A 21,066-nucleotide genomic window follows, 5' to 3' on the forward strand; every position below is an offset into this window, starting at 1 on the left:
ACCTATGAACACCAAATTATTACCATGTACTCAACAAAACAGTACTTATATAAAAGAACCATAATAACCAAACTGAACCCACAGGAATTCCCTTGCCATAACAAATCTATCAACACAGAGAAAAGAAAAGAAAAGAAAAAAATTGAAAAAAGAAGGACCACGAGAAGAGATAAAGAATGAAGGTAGTAATAATGTACATCATGATATTGGACACACACACTATCTACCACCTCTTCATAGGAAGAGCCAAAACTCCCATGCTTCTTTCTAATCCTGTACAAGGATGAGTGAGAAAGACACGTGGCAAAAGGTGGAGGCATGAGGGGTTAAGAATGGGTTTTTAGGTGGGGGAGATACCGGTATAAGCGGTAGCATATACCCTTTAACTGGGTGGTCCGGTTGTGTGGTCAAAACCATGGGATATAAAGGGTTTAAGGCCACTGTTGCGTGGTTTTTGTTTACGGTATTGGTGGGTTTTTGTCTCTTAAGACTCTTCTATCTAATCTATCTATTATTCTATCCATTCTTTCCTTCCATCTCACAAAAAAAAGAAAAACAAAAAAACAAAATGAAAATTTCACGTTCCTGAAGGAGAGAGAAACAGAGAAAGTTGAGGACTTAAATGTTTTGAGTTCCTGAATTCCCTTAGATCTCTTGCATTTCGAAACAGTTTTATCGGGGGTTTTGCTTTGCACGCAAGTTGTACTTTTTTCCCCCTGTCGGAGAATGAGTTTGATCGGAAACATTGTAACTTGATCGTGGTTTGGTTCCTCGGATCCTTGTTCGAATGTTGTTTTTCCAAGAGGTGAGTTGATGTAAGAGGTTTTGTGGTATGTCAGGGGTTTTGAATTTCGATTTTTTTGTGGTTGTTTTTTTTCTTGTCATGCTTCTCGGTGCGATCTAATCATGATTGCGTGGTGGAGATTATTTGTTAACTCTCTATCTTTCCTATAGTTGAATTTCGGAGATGCAAGAACAGAATTGTGGTTGCTTATACGCAATTTTGCTCTTACTTCTTGAGATTCAGTTTCTTTTTTGGGGAAAAAATATGGGTGTTGTTGATTTGAGAATTGAAGATCCGATCGTGGAAGTTTGGTTGTGTTTGATGTATGCAACCTGTTCTTCTTTTTTGTCTATGAAAATTTTGATTTTTTTCTATTTGGTGGGGGTTGTTGGACTTTCTGTTTAGTGGTTCAGGTTCTTTGATTTGGATACAAGGGCTGCAGATTCTTGAAAATTGCTTGGTTTGCGTTGATCTCGCGCAATTAGAGCATGGCAACTGATTGCAGCGTGTTTTTTCTTTTACGATGATGTTGATTTTTTATGATCCTTCCATGTGTTTGTGTTTCTTTAATTGTTTGACTTTTTGATCATGGATTTATATGCAATTGTTGAATTTGCTGACATCCGGGGAATGATTTTGAAATCGGAAATTTTTTTCCTACAGTTCCTTGGAATTCTTCTGAGCATTAGGATTTCGTGTGATCAATTTTCTGTTTCAGTGACTACCGTGATGTGGATTGACCGATTCAACTTTGTACCCCTTTTATGTGTTGTTCATAGTATGTCTGTTCGATGAAATTGAACCCGAAAGTCAAATGGGTCTTTTCTGGATTTCCCTTAAATCTGATCTTGTTTATTCCGCAAGATTCATCTGGGACATAAATGGTACTTTATTGTAACAATTAGATGCATTTTGTGAAAGATTTGAATTCCCTGACATCTTGCTTCTTTAATTTGCTGAGCCAAATTAATATTGTGAATTTTCCTTTTGCTTTCATGCTGTACATGATCTTAATTATCTTCCATATAAGTTCATATGTGAGAATAGAAATTGTCGTTGTCGTTAAACCTTGGATTGTTCAAGTTGCTCTCCTTGATCTGGTAGCATGTGAATAGTCGGTGACTGTTGTTGGGTTATATGTATTTTTTTATTAAGCAACCATTGAATCGAATTCATTGCAAATTATTTATTACAGTGGTATTGTGACATTGCTTTCCAAATTTTCATATAGTAGCAAAATGTGAAAATTAACCTTGCATGTTTCTTTCTTCAATACTGGCAGTGAAAAGGATCTGGTGTATTTACGCTTGTGGTTATTTGATGAGCTGTATATGTTTTAACTATGGTGTTGAAGAAGAGGGTAGATAATGGATTCAATGGCTTTCGTGTTCCTATTATACCTAAAGCTCCTAGATCTGTAAGGGTAAGTACTGAGTAGTTTTTGCAATTGTGGCTATTGTTTTATGTATTCCTTTCTTGGCGCATTGAACTCTATTTTGATTCTTTTTTGTGATTGTTCAGAGGAGGGGTCCTTTGAACAAAGCAGCAGAGGATGGTCGAGTTTGTGCTATTGAACTACTGGCATCTTTAGCTGGCCAATTGCTGCAGGAGAGTGAAAGTTCTGCTTCCAGCAATGCATCTGAAGGAAATGTTCAACCGGCCTTTAGCCAAGGTGTGATTGAGCAAGCAAGAGAGAATGAAGTTAAACCATTAAAAAAGGAGGAAATTCACCAGGGAAGTTGTGCTGAGAGCACTATTAAGACTGAGGTAGGGTCACAAAACAGTAGCCAGAAACCTCCTCCATATGCCAAGACTGATTTTTCGCAAGGACATGTTACGGTTAATAATGATTCTGACATTTGGGAGAAAGTTGAAGGTGATGTGAAGTCTGAAATTTTCAAATGGGATAACAAATTTGGGAATTATTCTAATAGATTAGTAAAAACACCCGAAAAGTTTAGGGAGTCTAGTGATGGTAAGATGAAGAATGGATTTAAACAGGAACAAGAAGCTGGCAGTTCATGCTTTAGGGGATCAAATTTGGCTGATAAATGTAGTTTGAAAGACCACTTAGAATTGTATGTATCTCCTACACTAATTAACTCAAAAAGTAATATTAAATCTTCCTTTCATAGGAAATCTTCTCCCAGTGCTTCCTTTTCCAGGCGTGGGAATGTTGTTAAATTAGGTTCTAGAGATGATGACGAAAACTTTTTAAGGTGCAAAAGAGTTTGCACAAAGTCAAAGGCTTTTAGGTCTCCGAGACGCATTGCGCACAGAAGAATCAGGAATTTGATGTCTTCTAAATACTGGAAGACTGCTCCAAAGCTGAAAGACTGTGAACTTTCAAGATCTGGTAATGTGGCTTATAAATGCGCAACCAAATGCTTTTATGATCTGATGCATGCTATATCTACGAGTTTGATTGTCTATCACTGAAAGTAGTATTGAATTTGCAGATTTAGGAGTACCTCATTATCACAAGAGGAAGACTTTCTATGGTTTTGAAAGGTCTCAGCACAACACTATTATTAAGAAGAGGAAAATCGTTGATCGGGTTTCAGGGGTAACTTCTGATGGAGGATTCAGCAGTGAGAGTGTATCCAATTCACCTCAGAAAGGGACAGATGGAGACAAGCCTAACTCATCTACAAAACTGCATTTAGCTAAGGCTAAGGATTCCCATGGTAACTAATTCTTATCTTCATTCTTTTTGCTTTTCTGCTGATTGTTCACCACTCTCAATCGTAACATATTTGTTCTTTATACCTTGTGAACAGTAAAATTTAGCATCAAGTCGATAAGGATACCAGAGCTTTATATTGAGGTTCCTGAAACTGCAACTGTCGGTTCGCTAAAGGTATACATAGAGATAGCCAGATAGATAGTTTCATTTCTATTTTATTGTTGTCAAATCTTTAACATGCATTTGCTGTGTTGTCTGGCTCTAACTTTTGCATTGCATTTTCTTACAAATTTTTGTAGAGGACAATCATGGAGGCGGTGATGGCGATACTTGGAGGGGGCGCGCATGTTGGTGTTCTTCATCATGGGAAAAAAGTCAGAGATGACAGTAGGACACTTGTGCAGACTGGTATATCTTGCAACGAAAATTTGGATACCCTGAGTTTCATGTTGGAGCCCGTTTCTCTTCAAGCTTCTCCAACTGTTTGTGCTGGTGATCCTTCTTCTCAATGTGAAACATCCCAGCTCACTAGGTGAGTCAAATTCTATTTTAATCAGCATAGCTGATTTAGGAAGGGAAATGGCCGAGAATAATTTATTGGGTAGAAATGGTGATTCAGTTTTATTTAGTAGAATTTTTTTTATACTATACCTAATACCATTATCTGATTTTTCTAGGCCCATAGAAACTCCTGCCTTAGATTCAGGGATTACTGATACCTTGCATGACTCACCCTTGCTGACATATCCGGGCAACCTAATTGAAAGTAACCAAGAGACTACTTCTTCACTCGCCGACACAACAGTTGACAAAATAACATCTGATTGCAGAGCGCTGGTTCCTGTCCCAGCTAGCACAGAAGCATTAGCTGTGGTTCCTGTGAGTCAGAAAACTAAGCGTTCTGAGTTTGTACAGCGTCGAACTAGGAGGCCATTTTCTGTAACTGAGGTAGAAGCACTTGTTCACGCAGTTGAAGAACTTGGAACTGGAAGGTACGATGTTGTCAATGATATCATATTAATGTGGTTATACATTGCAAAACTAGTTTGCTAATAATGTTCATACCATCATGCATCATGCAGGTGGCGTGATGTTAAGTTACGAGCTTTTGAGAATGCAGATCATAGAACTTATGTAGACCTAAAGGTATATTAATTTTTTGGTTCCATATCTATACACTAAGTACAATTACATCCTGAATACATAAACTATACATTCATATAACATAAAGATTGAAGAAGAGTAGCATGATTGTACTAATTGATTCCATTTTACGATTGCAATGCTACTACATTTTTGTTTAATTGTCATTTGATGTGTACAGGATAAATGGAAAACATTGGTGCATACTGCAACAATCTCCCCTCAACAGAGGAGAGGAGAGCCTGTACCTCAGGAGCTTTTGGATAGAGTTTTGGCTGCTCATGCTTTCTGGTCTCGGCATCAAGCTAAGCAGCATGGAAAGCATCAAACTGGATCTGGAGCCTTGAAGATTACAGAAGCCTCAGCTGAAAGACCTTGTGTTTGTTGAAGGTGTCCAATTCAATGACTTGTGATATAATGGTGTAGAAAGGAGTGGTGGTGTTGACAGGAAAAAAGGAAGACAAACTTGTACATTTTCATTCAAATTCATGTAATATTCTTACACCAAATTCTTTGCCGGCCATTAATTGCATGCAGGTTGGCATTTGTAAATGATTTGATGCAATAAGATTGTTCTAACAGGAACTTATACTGTTCTTTGATTTGTATTTTATTTTTTTTACATTTATGAATGTACGTAGAAAGTGTAAAAAGAAGATAGAACATGACAGACAACCCAAAAGAAAGGTTAAAAATGTTCTTGTTATTTTTTTTCATTTCACATATGAAAATTTTTTCCACTTATTTGATTATCATTCTATTTAGTGAACTGGTACGTAGTGAAAAATGTTTTTGTTATTTTGATTTATTTCACATGTGAAATTTCTTTTCATTTATTTGATTATCACTTTATTTAGTGAACGGTTACTTAGTGAAAAATGTTCTTGTTATTTTTCTTTATTTTACATATGATTTTTTTTTTTACTTGTTTGATTCGTGAACTGGTACTTAGTGAAAAGATGTTGTTGTTATTTTTCATCATTTCACATATAATTTTTTTTACTTGTTTCATTATCACTCAAATCACTTCATTTAGTGAACTGATACCTTTTTATATTGTGTTTGTTCATTTTTGCTTTTCAGGTTGAAGATATACTACAATAAAGATTGATGAAAAATATATTTTAAAAGTATTCAATGATTGAATATGATTCCTTGATTAATGATTAGTGTTACAATAGTATAATTATTTGGTGACTTATTTGTTTTTGGTAAAAGAAAAATTGAAAGCATATCTTAGAGTACAATATAGTTGAATATATAATTTGAGGGGCAGGATCTCCATTATTATGTGTTGTGGCTACGATTTCACTTCATAAAGTTATAGGAAGACAAAGTGGTCTTGTGGATATAGCAGATGTAAGGACGAATATTCCACCTCCTTTGAGATCCTTATCCACAATTTGCACGAAACTCGATGCCCATGTGCCTTCTGTTATTTTTTTCCAAATTTATTATTATAACAGATATTGTTGTTGATTGCTGTCAATTTCTTTTATTATAGATAGTATGTAGACAAATTATAACATAGCTGTGCAATTTTATAAGTATACATGAATTTCACTTTCAAATAATAATAATTTCAAAATATTTAATAACAATAAATATAAATATATATATATATATATATATATATATATAAAATGTTCGTCAATGTTATAATTGTTATAATTGAGATATAACACACAAAAAAACATTGTGAAATTCTAGAAAATAATATTTAATGAGTAGTGGTGGCTTAAAAATAGTGAGACTTGATTATTTTAATATTAAAAGGTTATAACATAATTAAAATTGTTATTAAAGAGTTTCATTATTTTAAAACAATATCTTTCTTGACATTTTTTTAGAATTTTTTAATGAGGTGTTCTGTTTCTCTGGTCGTCTGATTGATTGAAAAACTGAGACCGTAGGGTTGATCATCTCGACAAACATTTCAAATTGAACCGATCAGTTTTTCCGTTTATGTAAGTTGAGTTTTCATCATTTTTTTGGTTTTTTTTCTTTTATGTTTTTGGTTGCGTGTTAGTTATTTTCTGCTTGCATGCATTTTTTTTAATCATCAGTATAAGTCTATGTTGAATAGTGATCATAAGTCATAACGACATGTCCTAATGATCCTAATGGTATGTCTTAATCATTCTTGTGATGTTTTTATGTGTAGATATAACATCTTGTGGAGTTAAAGGTGTTTGACGTTTTCAGAGCTGTTTAAACAGATAACATGTAAGGAAAGCTAATTACAATGTTTTTAAATTATATACATGTTTGAATTACTCATTACATTGTTGTTTTGTGATAATTTGACAAGATTGAATCATGTGATGAATTTTACCTGTTGAGTTGGAGGTTAAATTCTCGGTGTGTATTTGTGTGTTTTATTACTTTTAAGCGGCTAAAGTTGAGATGTTACAAATATAACATTTTTAATAATTTTAAAAAAATTAAAAAGATGATATATAATAAATTGAATCCTTACTATAATTTGGTTTTGTAAATCTTAACAATTTATTTTGTTTATTATTAAATCTAACTGTTACAATAAAGTTAATTTCGTTAGTTTTTTTTTATTCTGTATATTGAATATAAAAACACAATAAATAATTAAAATATTTATAAACAGAATTATACTCTTATTGTGAGGAATCATCCAAATTCTCTAGTTATTAGTGGAAATACATGTGAATTAACGTATGCATTTTTATTATATATTAAAATATTATAATTTTAAAAGTAGAAAAGATGAATAATTTTGAAAGAATAAGAATTGAGAAGTTATAGAACTATTTTTCAATTCAAGAGTTAAATGGGTGTTCTTTAAGTTAAAAAGTCGTGTTTTTTTAAGTTGAGAGTTACTTTGGATTGAGATGATTTGATTGAAATTCTTATTAAATAATAAAATTATATTATTCAAATAAAGAATAAAATAATATAACTAAAAATAGTTATATATATATATATATATATATATATATATATATATATATAATTATTTTGAGGATGAAAAACTTACACGTTATCACAATCATCATGCAATGCAATGGATACATCTTATCAAAGGATAAAATATGTTTTTTTTTTCTCTGCGAACTATTTCTATTTTTTTTTTCTTTCTTAAATTTTATATATTCTGTATATTATGAGAATTATATAAAATATTTTTCAACAAAGGGTACATAAAATGTTTCTCATATGCTAAAATGGAGTTTCACAATACATTACAATATAATATGGTCTCTGCATATTGTTTATTGGAGAAAATATTTTATATAACTTTCTTTAAGGCAAAAAAATAGATATATAATTTAATTTGATTTATGGATGAAACACAAATTTTAAAAGTAGTTTATGAACAATTTTTTTTTTTATTAAACCAGAAAAAATAGATATCAAACTTAATATAGGTATACGTAATTAATATTTGAGATGTAAAGGGACTTTTAATATATAAAAAAAATTAAGAAACAATTAAAGATGAGGTTTGACTCTTATAAAAGAAATCTTAATAAAAAATAAAATATAAAAAACAATTAATAAATTGATCATATTTAACACCAAACAAAAATCAGTTAATAAAGCTATGCGAAGAAGAAATATAATTATAATTATTTATCAGAAAATCATGTAGAAAAGAAAAATAATAATACTTATTGATCTGAAAACTGATTTGTTTTTTTGAAGTTATAATTGAATTTAATTGACTTAAAAAACTTCCTATTGCGGGTTGAATGTTTTGTTCGACCATGTGCTTGATGTGTAGAAGATGGAATAAAATCAATGGACCATGGTGTCGTTACCAGCCTGCATCATCTTTTGCATCTCTTTTTGTTCAAAAATAAGGGGCCCAAACCTTTTTCATGACGGCGACTTTTTATTTGTTTATTTAATTTTTTTTTATCAATTCTTACCCTTTAAATACTTGTTGTAATGGCAAACACTCACCTAACTATTAACCCATATCTTTTTAAAATATTAATAATTTTATTATCTTGTTATAACTATTTAATTTTGAAAAAAATTGGATATAGATAAAATAATTTTAATTCAATATTTTGATAGATAAAAGTAACTTTTTTTCCATAAAATTATATATATATATATATATGTATATATATAAATAAATAACCTTAATTTGTTATTTTTAATTTTTTTTTTTGGGAAGTACACTTTTTTTCCTTGCTCAGTCTAAAATTGGGGATAGAAACTTGTAAAATGTGAAGGATAAAACTGAGGGCACAATTTCTCATAAAATTGGGGATGCAGAATTTACAATTTATGTGACAAGCTTGTAATTTATTAAACATTACAGTGAATTGTAACCATTATTACATTGTAAACCATTGAATTTAGATGCAGACTTTCTACTTAGTAAGTTCCTCGTGTTTGATGATATTTGACAGTATTATGTTTTTTTCATATACAGATAATTAATTACAAGATACTGAGATAGTTTTGTTTCCTCTTCCTCTTCCTCGTCCCATATGGATCATCGAATTTGAGTGCGCCCCAGTGACCAAAGGCCTGTATCTTTAACAGGGGCCTGAAAAAGAAAACAACATCATGAATGAATCATAGGACAAAGAATTTGAGTCAGGAGAGGCCATAATTGAAATTGGTAACATTACTTACAGGTGCTTTCATTGATGGGAAGATATTCCAGAACCTGAGAGTCTCATCCCCTGCTCCAGTTACTATTGTCTGCAATTGTTTCAATAAAATTAAAATTCATACAGAAAATGAATAACTTCTTTTCAACAACACATAAAATGGAACTATGTTATGTGGGGATATTCAGTACCTGACCATCAGGAGACATTGCAAGGTACAGCACTCTCATGCTATGACCAGTTAGAGTTGCAACCTGATCAAAATTTGACCATAAGTTTAGACATACATGGTTATACAGAGAGACAAATAGTTTTCTGTAATAATATCTAGAATTGTCAAAGCAAAGTACCTTTGCCAATGATGGATACTTCCACACCATGATCTGATTTTGGGAGTATCCGTGTGTACTTACTAGCTCATTCACATTTTTACTCCAAACAAGGTTGCAGACCTGGCTCCCAGTGTCAACACTGTTCAATTGATGGCCATTTGTAGTGTTCCAAAAACGAATGCACCTATCAGCAGTTCCACCACCAGACACAAGGAGACCGCTTTGGTGAGGTGACCAAGCAATGGCCTTAACTGCAGCAGTATGTTCGGTAAGTCTCAAAGTTGGTTGCTGAGAATGTTGATTCCATACCAGGAGCTGATCATATAATAAAACATAACATTCATGAGCAAATCACAAATATATTAACAAGAAGTATAGAATAAATAACTTTTTCTGGGTTTGGTAAAGGTTGCCAAGGAAAGAAAGGAAAATATACCTGATTATCATTACCACCAGAGGCAAGTTCCCTGTCATCACAGGACCATTTCAATCCACATACCTGTCACAAATTGAGGGATAACAATTGTTAACAACTTCTCAGAATCCAGGTTTTAGCATTGCAAATTCAATGTATATTCCTCAAAATATTTTTACCTCTGACTTGTGGCCAACAAGCTTGTTAATAAAGTCGCCTGAAACCCTCATGTCATGCTGAAGTATGTTCCTATCCCTGCTCCCTGAGGCCAGAATGCGAGAGTTCCATGCCAACACACCAGTCCTTGTCTGATGGCCTCCCATGGTTCTGACCTTCTTACACTGAGTTCCATCCCAAACCTGTATAGCATAAAGCAAAGTGTATGCTCTTTATTCCTAATCATGAAAGGAAACAATTCATGGATAGATAAACAAAAATCTAGAGTGAGACAAAGTACCTGAACTTGGCCGAGATTTGTACCAATTGATATAAAAGAGCCCTCCCGGGTCCACTGGACAGAACATACACCATCATAGGGCCCCAAGTCACATAGCTTAGTCACCTGAAAACCACATAAATATATTTTACTTTAGATTCATGGTGAGAGGGATTTTTGATCAATATGAAATTGTTGGTAGCTCACTTTACTGTTTGAAGCGCTCCAAAGGTAAACACAAGTTCCTAGTCCCACAGCAAGAACATTCTGTGAGGACCAGTCCACTAGATTCAAGTAAAAGTCATCCTGAAGTGATGGAGCATCCAGAACCTGCAAACATTGTCCGAGTTTAGCAATCAACAATCAAGTTCAATAATCCAATATATATATCACAGTAGGTTTAAGTTTGTTCAAGCTTCATCAAGGACCAATATATATCTCAAAAGCTCAAGTTTGGCATGTGCAACACAAGAACAGAAGCATGAGATTACTTTCAAAGCTGAAATTCAACTTCACTGAAGAAGAATGAGGGCCCAAAGCGTGAATTGTTGGTTAAAGGCTCATGGTCAACTTTGTATGTAACATATTGGTACAGATTGGCACGCATGTAACAAACGGGACATCCTATACTCTCTTAGGGTGGATGGAGCTAACGGCAACATCCTAGTAACAATAGTGTTACCCTAATATCCTTCGTTAATTGTTTCCCCTACAGTTTTTCTAGATCTCCCTCCACTACAAGAGATTCTTACATTGTCCAAAATCACCACATGTATGGTCCTAACAAATCTCCACATTACCTAATTTTTCGATTTGATCTTATACATGCATGCACAAAGCATTCCACCAAGTCCTTTCATGACAGGTGCAATTTAGTACTTTTATTTGAAAACCCAAGTATTTCAGTCACCATTTCTACCATTAAGAGTAAATATTAATCCGAGAGCAGTGAGATCCTTAGGGTTTAAAGTTTAGAGCTTTACAAGGAATTGAATAAAAGGGAAAAAAAGAGCTTGCCTTGTGGGGTGTCTTGGGGACTTTCCGGGGAGGTTTGGGAGGCGGGGTAGAGGAATCAGAAGCGAAGCTACTCTGCTGGCCCAAGATGGAAGGCGAGTAAGGGGAGGAAGGCGTAGTGGAGTGATCGGTCTTGAAGCGGAGCATGTTTTTGCTGGGGCTGATCGGCGAAGGAGGAGCACCTGCAGAAGGAGAAGAAAGAGAAGAAGGAGAAGCAAAGTCAGATCCAAAGAGTTCGCATTTCAACAATCTGGAATACGCCTCGTTACTCCCTTCCTTCACCGGCGATGGCCTGTCTACCAGGCCGAACGTGTGGAGGCGTGAGGAGGAGCGGCAGGGGATGAACCTGTCGCTGCATGTGCTTGATTTCGAAGGTGAAGTGAGGTTAGAGATGGAACGGAGAGAAGAAGGGGAAGTGAGGCTGGCGATGGAACGAGAAGAAGATGGCGATGAAGCAAAAGTGTCAAGGCGGAGTGAGGTTCCGGACATCCCAGCTGGGAGGTTCAGACCCGATTTCTTTGTTTGAGGAGACTCCATTTTCAGTAGCTACTACTGTTGGATGAACGAAGAACAGAAGAAAGAGACGATGAACAATGCTAGAGAACGAAGAAGAAACCCTTTCTCTCTGTTTATGACAAAGAAAACAACAGATCAAGAGAGAAAAAACAGAGAGGGTTTTGGTTTTAGTGATGATGGAAATGAAGAATAGTGACTTATTATAAGTTCAACGGTCGAATTCCTGAGGAGCGTGGGAAGAGAAAAGCAAAAGATAAAACAGGTAGGTTTTGCTAAGCTCGTAAATTTATTTCCTTATAAGAGATTCCAACGGTCATTTATTCATTTACTTATACTGCATATATGAAGTTTTTTTTTTTTTTTAAATAAGGAAAAACTATTAATTTAGTGTATGGAATGTAATATTTTCTTTCAAAATGATTTTAAAATAATGAAATTATTTTAAACATAATATTTTCTAAATAGTTCTAAAAGAAATGAAATTATGTTGTTTGTATGGTATTAAACTTCATACTAGATACTATAACAAAATGTGACACCATCATTTGTTTTTTAAAATTAATCCTTAATACTCAAGTAACAATAATACTCAAGAGATCACAGTCAATTTTTTTTTTTAATATAAGATTGTGGGAATTTAGGATTTTTTTTTTCATGTATCGGTTTATAGCACCAATGTTTTTTGCCCTTTTTCAATTTTTTTTAGGGATTTTTAATAGTTTCCAAGTGTTAGATTTGTTAGGAAGATCTCATACAATTATGGTAATTATGAATTTGCTAATGTTTAAGAAATCATAGGCATTCTTGAAACAATATGTTTAAAAAAAATATCAAGTGATTATGTTTGCAAAATTTTAGATTTTTGAAAAACAATAATCAAATTACGTTGGAGTGATTTTAAATACAAGATTAGAATGATTTCTTGCAATATTTATGAGTGGGTATCTTTTCCGTTTATTTGACTTTTTATTTTGGGATGTAATAACTTTTTTATTTGACTCAAATAATAAAATCACCAAGAAAAATATATTTTAAATAAAAATAAAAATGTGAAGTTGTATTGTAGATTTTTTTTAAATTATTTTGCCATTATTAAAATTATATATATATATATATATATATATATATATATATATATATATATATATATATATATATATATATATATATATATATATATATATAAATGTTTTTGTTTCTTTCCCACTATTTTATGTTTCATATGCATCTATATACAAGTAAAACGATTTTCTTCATTTTCTTTCTTTCTTACATTCTTTTACAAGTTTTATTCCAATAACTTTTTTTTTTTCCAAATCTTTGTTCTCATTTCTCATATCTTTCAATAATAAGTTTCTCAATCCAAAATATATCAAGTTCATGATCAATTATATCCCATCAAAACTAAATTTGGATTAAATATCTTATTGCTTTCCTGTCTCTTTCAACTTGTTTAGTGAGCAATTGAAAATTTGTTGATTTTGTCATTTTAGAGATATTATCTTTTAATTAGTTCATCTTGGTTGGAGTTTTGATTCATTTGATAATATTTTCTTAGACTCCTTGAATTTGAATATTTGATTAATCATCTTTTGCATTATCCACTAAATTTCAAAGTAAGAGAAGTTAAGTAATTGATCTTTAATTTGGGTACGAAAATAATTGTTGTTGAACTTACAATTTCATAATATGTTTAATATGATTTTTTTAAAATTTACATAATTGAATAACATTGATCAAACTTAGTTTTTTTTACTTTATTTTAGTTTTAATTAGATACTTGTTCATAAGAGTCAAACTAAAATGTAATAAGCATGATAGATAAAAATTGTGTTAAATGAGCTTAAAAGTACATTTTATACTAGTCATTACAATATAACAATTGGTTTTTGAAAAATTGATTTTAAAGTTTATGAAGAATTGGTTAGATTTTTTTTTTCAATTAACTATCAGCATGGTAAGATATATTTAATATTAATGGATGTTTGAATTTTTATTTTCTATATTGTATTATATTTAAACTTCGATTTGATTCTTTTTTAGTTTGTCATTTTTTTTTGGATTAATGATAGATTTCTTAGTTTTAAAGAGAGATGACGTTGGTGCTTGCATTTTTGTAAGTATACACAATTTTAAGTTTGTCATGTTTTTTGTGAGGAAAATAATTGTGCCGATGAATTATCTAATTTAGCTTTCATTCATATAAAACAATACAAGTAGTTTAATATTTTAAATCTATATTTATTTAGATTTTCTTCATAATAGATATAGTTTGTCTATATTTTGTGAAGTATAATTTTTATCATGAGTTTGATGTTGATCCATGCTTTGTATTCTTTTATTTATTTTTTTAATAAATTTTATCTGATGACAAAGCAGCATCCAACACCTTGGACTCCTAGCAAGTGAGTTTCCAAAGGTGTCAAGTCATGTCCAAAGCTCTCAACCCTAGATCCAGCCTTTTACATCTGCAGAACATTTAAACAATGAGTTGCATTCTAATACATGGTTATATCTATAATTATAATTTTTAATATTATATGTTTGGGATCATATTACAATGACACTATTAAAGAGATTAAAGAAGGTCTAGAATGTAGTATATTGTTCGTCTTTGCCACAAAGATGAAATGTGGTCATGTGATTTAAACTAATCTTTCAATACCAACACCAATGTTATAATAAGAAAAGAAAAAAAATGAAGAAGCAAACCTTAGATGACCTTGTGTTGCCTTCTTTAAACGTGAGATTCTCACAAATTATCCATTTTAGATATATTTGTTTTCAACCCATAACCCAGATATTATGAAACAACTTCATACTTAGCACCGTTGTAACTTGTAAGAACATGTAATGAGAAGCAAAAACTCGTACCTTTGAAAATAGTTTAAATTGTTTTGCTTTGCAATAGAAATCAAAAGCATAGTATAGATGAAGCGATAATATTATGTAAATTGAAGTATGATGTTGAAGACAAGAAGTCTTGTGTTATGGATTGATTTACAATGAATATTTTAGTTGATAACTGCGGAGCCAGTCTTCACCCTTTTCAAAATAGTCCATTCTCGTGAAGGTTTGGGTGTGGAATTGTGGGATTGTTGCATATTCAGCAGCGCCACGCCATGCATCCATAATAGGATCCAATGCTCTGACAACCTTAATGGGTGATCCACATGGTCGAATCATCCTAATTCCGGCTTCGAGGCGTTCAATGATGCCGGGGAAAATAGAACTTCCACCGGTCACAAGTATGGAGTTTGTGAGTCTCTGTTCTAGGCCTTTGTCCTTACACGATAACCTTCTTATTGAGACCCCAGCCATCTCATCTAGCCCTGCTTGATCAACGGCGATCCAGTTTGGATTGAACAAAATCTCAGGGCATCGGAACCTTTCCACACCGAAAACAATTTGAAAATCTTCCTTGGTTAAAGGACGAACACGTGATGCCTCAGCAGGTTGAGAGCTACCATTTTCTGACTTGGGCACGAAAGTTGGATCCAAATCCTACACCAATGCAATGCAACAATTGAACAAGATTTTTGTGAGTCATCAGAATCAGAAGGTTTTACGCAATCCAATCCACAGAACATGTTAACGTTGCTATGAAAATAAACCTGCAGCTTGGAGGAGATGCGAGCTAGCTCAGTGTCATCCTCATCTGGTCCTTCATCACCATCATCGTTATCTTTGCTCATCAATTTGTAAAGTTGCCAATCTTCATCTTTGGCACCGAATGTATCTTCACCCTTACCGCGATCAAAGGCAGCAGTTGTTAAGAGGCGCATTCTCTCCCTCTGAGCAGCACTGAGTCTCTCACCCCGACCAATGCCACCGGACAAGTTATTTCCATTCGAATGATCTCCGTTTGTCTTGAGCCGTTTTCGCTGCTCAACTTTCTCTGAAAGGTCTTTGTACTTGGCACGCAATTGTTCCAAGTAAAGCTCTGGGTTCTCTCTGTAGTAACAAGAGCCAAAAAACAATCAGAATTCGCATAAATATTCTGAATAAACTGACTCGCATAAATCATACAGGCGTTTTTCCTCCTCTAACTGTTGTTTCCTTTCTCGCTCCAGTTCCTCTTCATAACGCTTCTGCTTCATTCGCTGTCGTCCATCCGACATGGATTTCAGTGAAAACTGTTTCTTTTTTTCAACTAGCTATCAACAAATCACACCCACAAGTACATGGTCAACATCATCACATCGCACAGAGAACAACTTGATAAGGTAGTAGATACAAAACTGACCTGTTCAGGGGAGAGCATGTCATCAGGGATGTTTATAAGAGAATACTTTTCGTTAGCGGCAGAGTCAGGCTTTTCAGTTTCAGCTTGTTCACTCTTTGGTTCACCTTTTGCTTTACGTAAAGATTGCGTAACTTTAATGCGGGCAGATTCTATCTCCTGCCTGGAGACATAACCAGTCTCTGCAAGGAAAGATGGAATATCACTGTCTTCAACTTGTTCAAGCTGTTTTAGAAGAAACTCCAAACCATGCAATTCATTTTCCAATTCGTTTATTCTAGAGGACCTCTTTGCCTCAGCCATTTCACGTAATCTTTGACCCTGTCTTTCTCTTATAGCTGCCTTTCTAGCAATCTCTTCCTCAGAAGGGGGCTCCTCAGTAGGGGGTGGAACCCATGGGAGCTGCCAGCATCTGGTTTTTTCTTTAGCCTCCTTAGATTTTTTCTGTCAAACCATTAATGAAGTAAAATCTTAGAAACGGATAAACAGTATATAAACTTAGACTGAAAAGAAGAGCCTTTTCTTGCCTGAAACGGTCGAGCTTCAGAAGCATAATCTGGTGCAATATAACAATGTTCCATCTTCAGGTCGTCAACCTTTTCCCATGTAAATCTTGCCCTGCATTGAGAATCTTAAAAGGGTAAGAAGTACTACTTATTTAACAGACAGGTTAATATGATAGCAGAGGAAGGATGATTTATACTCACATATGATAAGGATACTTAAGTGAAAGAAGTTGCTTTAAATAATCAGTCACATGGAACCCACCAACATTGGTTCGGCAACATCCTTTATATATAGGCTCCCCATCTACAAACTGGAAATACAGAGAACAGAAATTCTGATATAGCAGCACAGCAAATGAGGTATACCAATTTAAGAAAATGCAACTGTTACTTGGCAAAAGGCACACATGTCCACAAAACAAGAGAATTTTCATCATATACACCCCTCCTACATAGAGGGTCAACCAATGCTTAAAAGTAAGCAATCAGACTAAAGTATTACGATATGAATGTTATCTACAACTTCAACAAATCGTAAATATGTGATATTTTGCATAAATATCACATAAAGCATACCGGAATCACATGAGTTGTATTGAATCCAGGACACAAAGCAAGGCCATCTTTATCACAAACACCATGTTGTTGATTATATTTATAGCTGAATGCCGCATCAACACCAAAGGCTGCCATAACAGAGAAGCATAAATATCTTTGTCAAATAAATTATATCTAGCAAATCTAGTATAGAGTAGAAAAAAATATTTGTCCGTGATTAGGTCCAAACTAGTAACAACTGTGACAAGATGTCAAATGCAGTCTTGATGAGCCTAATTTGAAATTTGTTTTTCACTAAAGACGCCTTCTTGCAGAACGATTGGGCATTAGACAACAGGCAAGCCAACCTTCAAGTTCCTACAAAGGCTACTTGAAGAAATTTTTTTTTTTCTTTTTGTTAGGATTAATAAAGTATTGATACCTATAGATGGAACTCCATATGTCTCAAAAAGAAGTTCTGCCATTTTACTACGAGATTGTATTGGGTTGCATACACATTCAGTGATCAGGACAGGATGATCAATCTGCTCTGGCATTAAACATAAAGATAGAACAGAGTGAGTTAGATAATTTAACATGTCAAAGTTCGAAAAGAGAAAAAATTGTACTTATCAAATCAAGGAACTCCTAGGTAAACTACAGAGACCAATAAGTTTACTAAGATACCAAAAGTAGTAGTGGTCTTTTGAAGTTTAAAATGTCATCATAAAAAAAAAATAACAAACAAAATGCTCAGGGAAGAAAAATGAAAAATGTTATTCCAGTAATGGGTATGTATACCTCTGATCCTGTGGCTCCCAACCGGTCAAATCCAAAGTCCAAAATCTATAAATGAAAGAAAATTTTAGTAACGCTTCCCATCATATGTTCTTTATAATTAACAAACTAATACACCAGTATACATGAATGATCCTATTTCCATAATTTTTATATTTAATATGGTGCACATCCCTTCCAATTAGTTGTAAAAATCTTATAATTCCATATTCAGCTTATGACCTTTAACTTGTGACCCTACCCACTGTCACAGATCAATTTACCCATTGTCTCGTACAAGGAAAATAGTTCCTGCATAAAATATATACTGGGAAAAGGAACCTTGGTATTGCCTAGTGCAAGGCACCACTATGCTTGAGATAGTCCCAGGTTATTATCAATATGTAATTGTAAGACCTTGAAAAGCTGAGGTTCATATTCTAGGCAACAAAAAGAAGAATTTTGGCCATGTTCAAACAATATATAATTTAAGCACTATTATCACAGTTCAAAACCTAGAATCCATGCAGAGGAAAACAGAGTATATTTTTCGAATTTGGATACTTTCACCAAACATTTTAGAACAGAGTATCCCGAGGAGTTACTGTTTAGTCTGGTGTCCAATTAGGACAAATCATCAACTAGACAAAGATATCTCATCAGTTCTCATATGACAATAACGAAAGTACAATCTATGATTCTAACATGCAGTTCCCAAATAGACCATTTCCTGAAATAGAAATGCAACTTCACGAGCATATAGCACATGCAAGAACCAACAAAAATAACAGGCTAGAATAAGATCATCGAGACTGGAAAACAAAAATATGATTCTAAACGTTTAAAACAATTCACATTGAATTGACTCCGAAAAACAAGTCCTTTATACACTCACAGGATTGTCATATGAGGAAAAACTTACATATTCCATCATTTCAAATTGGTAAACTACATTGCTGTCAAACGCTGAGCGTGGTCCAGAGCGACTACAGTCGAAGTATTTCATTAATGATGGATCATGGTCACCAACAATAGTGACAATTTCTCCTGTGTAACAACAGTGTTCAAAATAATTATTCAACATGCGACAAAAAGCCTTTCGTTGGCTCATTGTCAATAGCTCATAAGAAAGGTTCCTCTTAAGTATAAAGACGATGACTCACAATAATAAATATATCTCAGTCCCATTTTATGTTTTTTACGAAATGAAATAAATTAACGAAAATGCACCAAGACAAAAAAGAAAAAATGGCGTAACAAGTTAACAACCATAATAACATTACCGACGCAGTTTCACCAACATTTTCGACAAACAAAAACAACAAAACAAATACATAACACAGTAACTAAGATGGAGAAGAACAAGAAAACATGGTGAAAACGTAGAATGTATGATACCAGTAGCTTTGTGGCGTGGCCGTTGGACAATGCTGCGGAAAACAACACGAGGTTGAGTCTCGCCAGCCCATCTAACAATTCACCAAAAGTAACAAACTTTAACGTTAAAATCCACAACCCCGACACAAGCACAAAAATAAAGTTTCAATTTTGAGGCGAAATTAGGGTTTGGGAAAATACCCAATACGGAAATAGGAGGCACCATTGTCGATGACGATGGGGGTGGCGGAGCTGAAGAGGGTGTAATCAGATTGGCGCTGAATTTTGGAGATGAATGGCATTGTGTAAGTGAAATAGAAGAAGAAGTGATCTTGATTCTGAGTGTTCCTGCAACTTGACAAACTTTGCAAAATGGTGAACAACATAAGTAACAGACATGGTGAGCTCCGACCGATCCGGCTAACCCGAACCACAATACGGGTCGGGCGCAGTAGAAATGGTCCATTGAAGTTAAAAAGGTGTTCTTTTTCTTCTATATTTGTTAAGCCATGCAATAACGCAATCTTCCTTTATCAGCCATCTAGCCAATGCCAATATATATAATTTATCATTATAATTAATCGTCATGAATGAAAAAAAGTACTCATATAATGTAATAAATGAAATAATATTAAATTATGAAATAAAGCAAAAGAATAAGAATGATGAAAAATATATAGTAATTTTAAGACTTTACTCATTATTATTTTTAATTGGAAAACTTTTTAGTTAAATTTAAGTAAATAATTAGTAAGAATATTACATTAAAATGATGATGATGATGTATAATGACCATGATGCATGATGATGATGATGATGCTGCTGATGATGCATGATGTTGAGGATGATGATGTTGATGATGATGATGATCATTCATGATGATCATGATGCATGATGACCATGATTCATGATGCTGATGATGGTGGTGGTGCATGATGATGATGATGATGATGATGGTGCATGATGATCACGATGCATGATGATGATGATCACGTTCATGATGTACATATGTACATATATGGTCTTCCAGTGAAGAAATTGATGTACGATTTCAAGGTTATTAATGATGGACAATGTATATTGAAATTTAATCATAATTAAATTGTAATATTCTCGTTGCTAACATAATATTATACATATTCTTGAAAATCTCACATCAATTAGAGATATATTTTATAATATATAAGTGAGTACAAATCTCACTTTAGATCAGTTTTGTGTGATTGAGTTAAGCTGAAAATTTACTTCTTCACATTGTATTAGAGTTATTGGTTAAAGTTTATCCTAACGGAATCTGTGTTTCTTGGACATATAATTATATACCTTATCGTACCACCCATTAATGTCTAGTCTCACGCACGAGATGCATATACTTCGAGATAAGAAAGTGCGTTGGAAGTCCCACATTTTATGAGACTAAAATTTAAAAATCCAATTAATATCTTCCATATCATTCACACCTTTAATAACAATATATATATATATATATATATATATATATATATATATATATAAACTAAATCTTTTGAGAGAATTGTTTTAAAGGTTAACAAAAATAAGATCTGGTATGAAACTGTTGGATGTTACTGTAGTTGCTAAAAAATGAGTTTTATTTTAATAAGGTATTTTTGGATTTTGTTTTAATCATGCATAAAGGAGATAATGACCTATATATGATAATAATAGTTCTCCT

General features: G+C 33.3%; 3 protein-coding genes across 5 annotated transcripts; 1 reads left to right on the top strand and 2 right to left on the bottom strand.

The window, feature by feature from the left end:
• Positions 1–462: 462 nt before the first annotated feature.
• LOC114183573 (telomere repeat-binding protein 3-like) lies at positions 463–5,209 on the top strand. The gene is made up of 9 exons (XM_028070648.2): positions 463–805; positions 2,067–2,207; positions 2,306–3,140; positions 3,244–3,471; positions 3,565–3,644; positions 3,770–4,002; positions 4,148–4,462; positions 4,553–4,616; positions 4,795–5,209. Exons 2-9 carry the CDS (start codon positions 2,127–2,129, stop codon positions 4,999–5,001), a joined length of 2,043 nt encoding a protein of 680 aa, XP_027926449.1. The 5' UTR covers positions 463–805; positions 2,067–2,126; the 3' UTR covers positions 5,002–5,209.
• Positions 5,210–8,828: 3,619 nt separating this feature from the next.
• FZR3 (FIZZY-related 3) lies at positions 8,829–12,173 on the bottom strand. 2 transcript variants are annotated; one of them, XM_028061003.2, is made up of 9 exons: positions 11,421–12,167; positions 10,611–10,733; positions 10,425–10,529; positions 10,147–10,326; positions 9,989–10,051; positions 9,571–9,867; positions 9,412–9,474; positions 9,243–9,311; positions 8,829–9,153 (listed from the first exon to the last, which is right to left on the bottom strand). In XM_028061003.2, the coding sequence occupies exons 1-9, from the start codon at positions 11,952–11,954 to the stop codon at positions 9,100–9,102; spliced, it is 1,488 nt and encodes a 495-aa protein (XP_027916804.1). In that variant the 5' UTR covers positions 11,955–12,167; the 3' UTR covers positions 8,829–9,099. The 2 variants fall into 2 exon arrangements, with proteins under 2 accessions (XP_027916804.1, XP_085531142.1); XM_085675016.1 differs by having other exon boundaries at positions 9,412–9,867; positions 11,421–12,173.
• A 2,685-nt stretch (positions 12,174–14,858) lies between these two features.
• On the bottom strand, positions 14,859–19,741 carry LOC114180423 (actin-related protein 5-like). 2 transcript variants are annotated; one of them, XM_028066745.2, is made up of 12 exons: positions 19,575–19,741; positions 19,395–19,465; positions 18,919–19,043; positions 18,021–18,065; positions 17,662–17,764; positions 17,259–17,368; positions 16,884–16,993; positions 16,704–16,794; positions 16,180–16,620; positions 15,963–16,090; positions 15,548–15,887; positions 14,859–15,437 (listed from the first exon to the last, which is right to left on the bottom strand). In XM_028066745.2, the coding sequence occupies exons 1-12, from the start codon at positions 19,673–19,675 to the stop codon at positions 14,934–14,936; spliced, it is 2,169 nt and encodes a 722-aa protein (XP_027922546.2). In that variant the 5' UTR covers positions 19,676–19,741; the 3' UTR covers positions 14,859–14,933. The 2 variants fall into 2 exon arrangements, with proteins under 2 accessions (XP_027922546.2, XP_085531153.1); XM_085675027.1 differs by lacking the exons at positions 18,919–19,043; positions 19,395–19,465; positions 19,575–19,741 and having other exon boundaries at positions 17,662–17,769; positions 18,021–18,063.
• Positions 19,742–21,066: the final 1,325 nt, after the last annotated feature.

The sequence above is a fragment of the Vigna unguiculata genome, chromosome 1 (assembly GCF_037176805.1).
Source record: "Vigna unguiculata cultivar grain cowpea cultivar isolate G323 ecotype 2 chromosome 1, ASM3717680v1, whole genome shotgun sequence".
Lineage (NCBI taxonomy): Eukaryota > Viridiplantae > Streptophyta > Magnoliopsida > Fabales > Fabaceae > Vigna > Vigna unguiculata.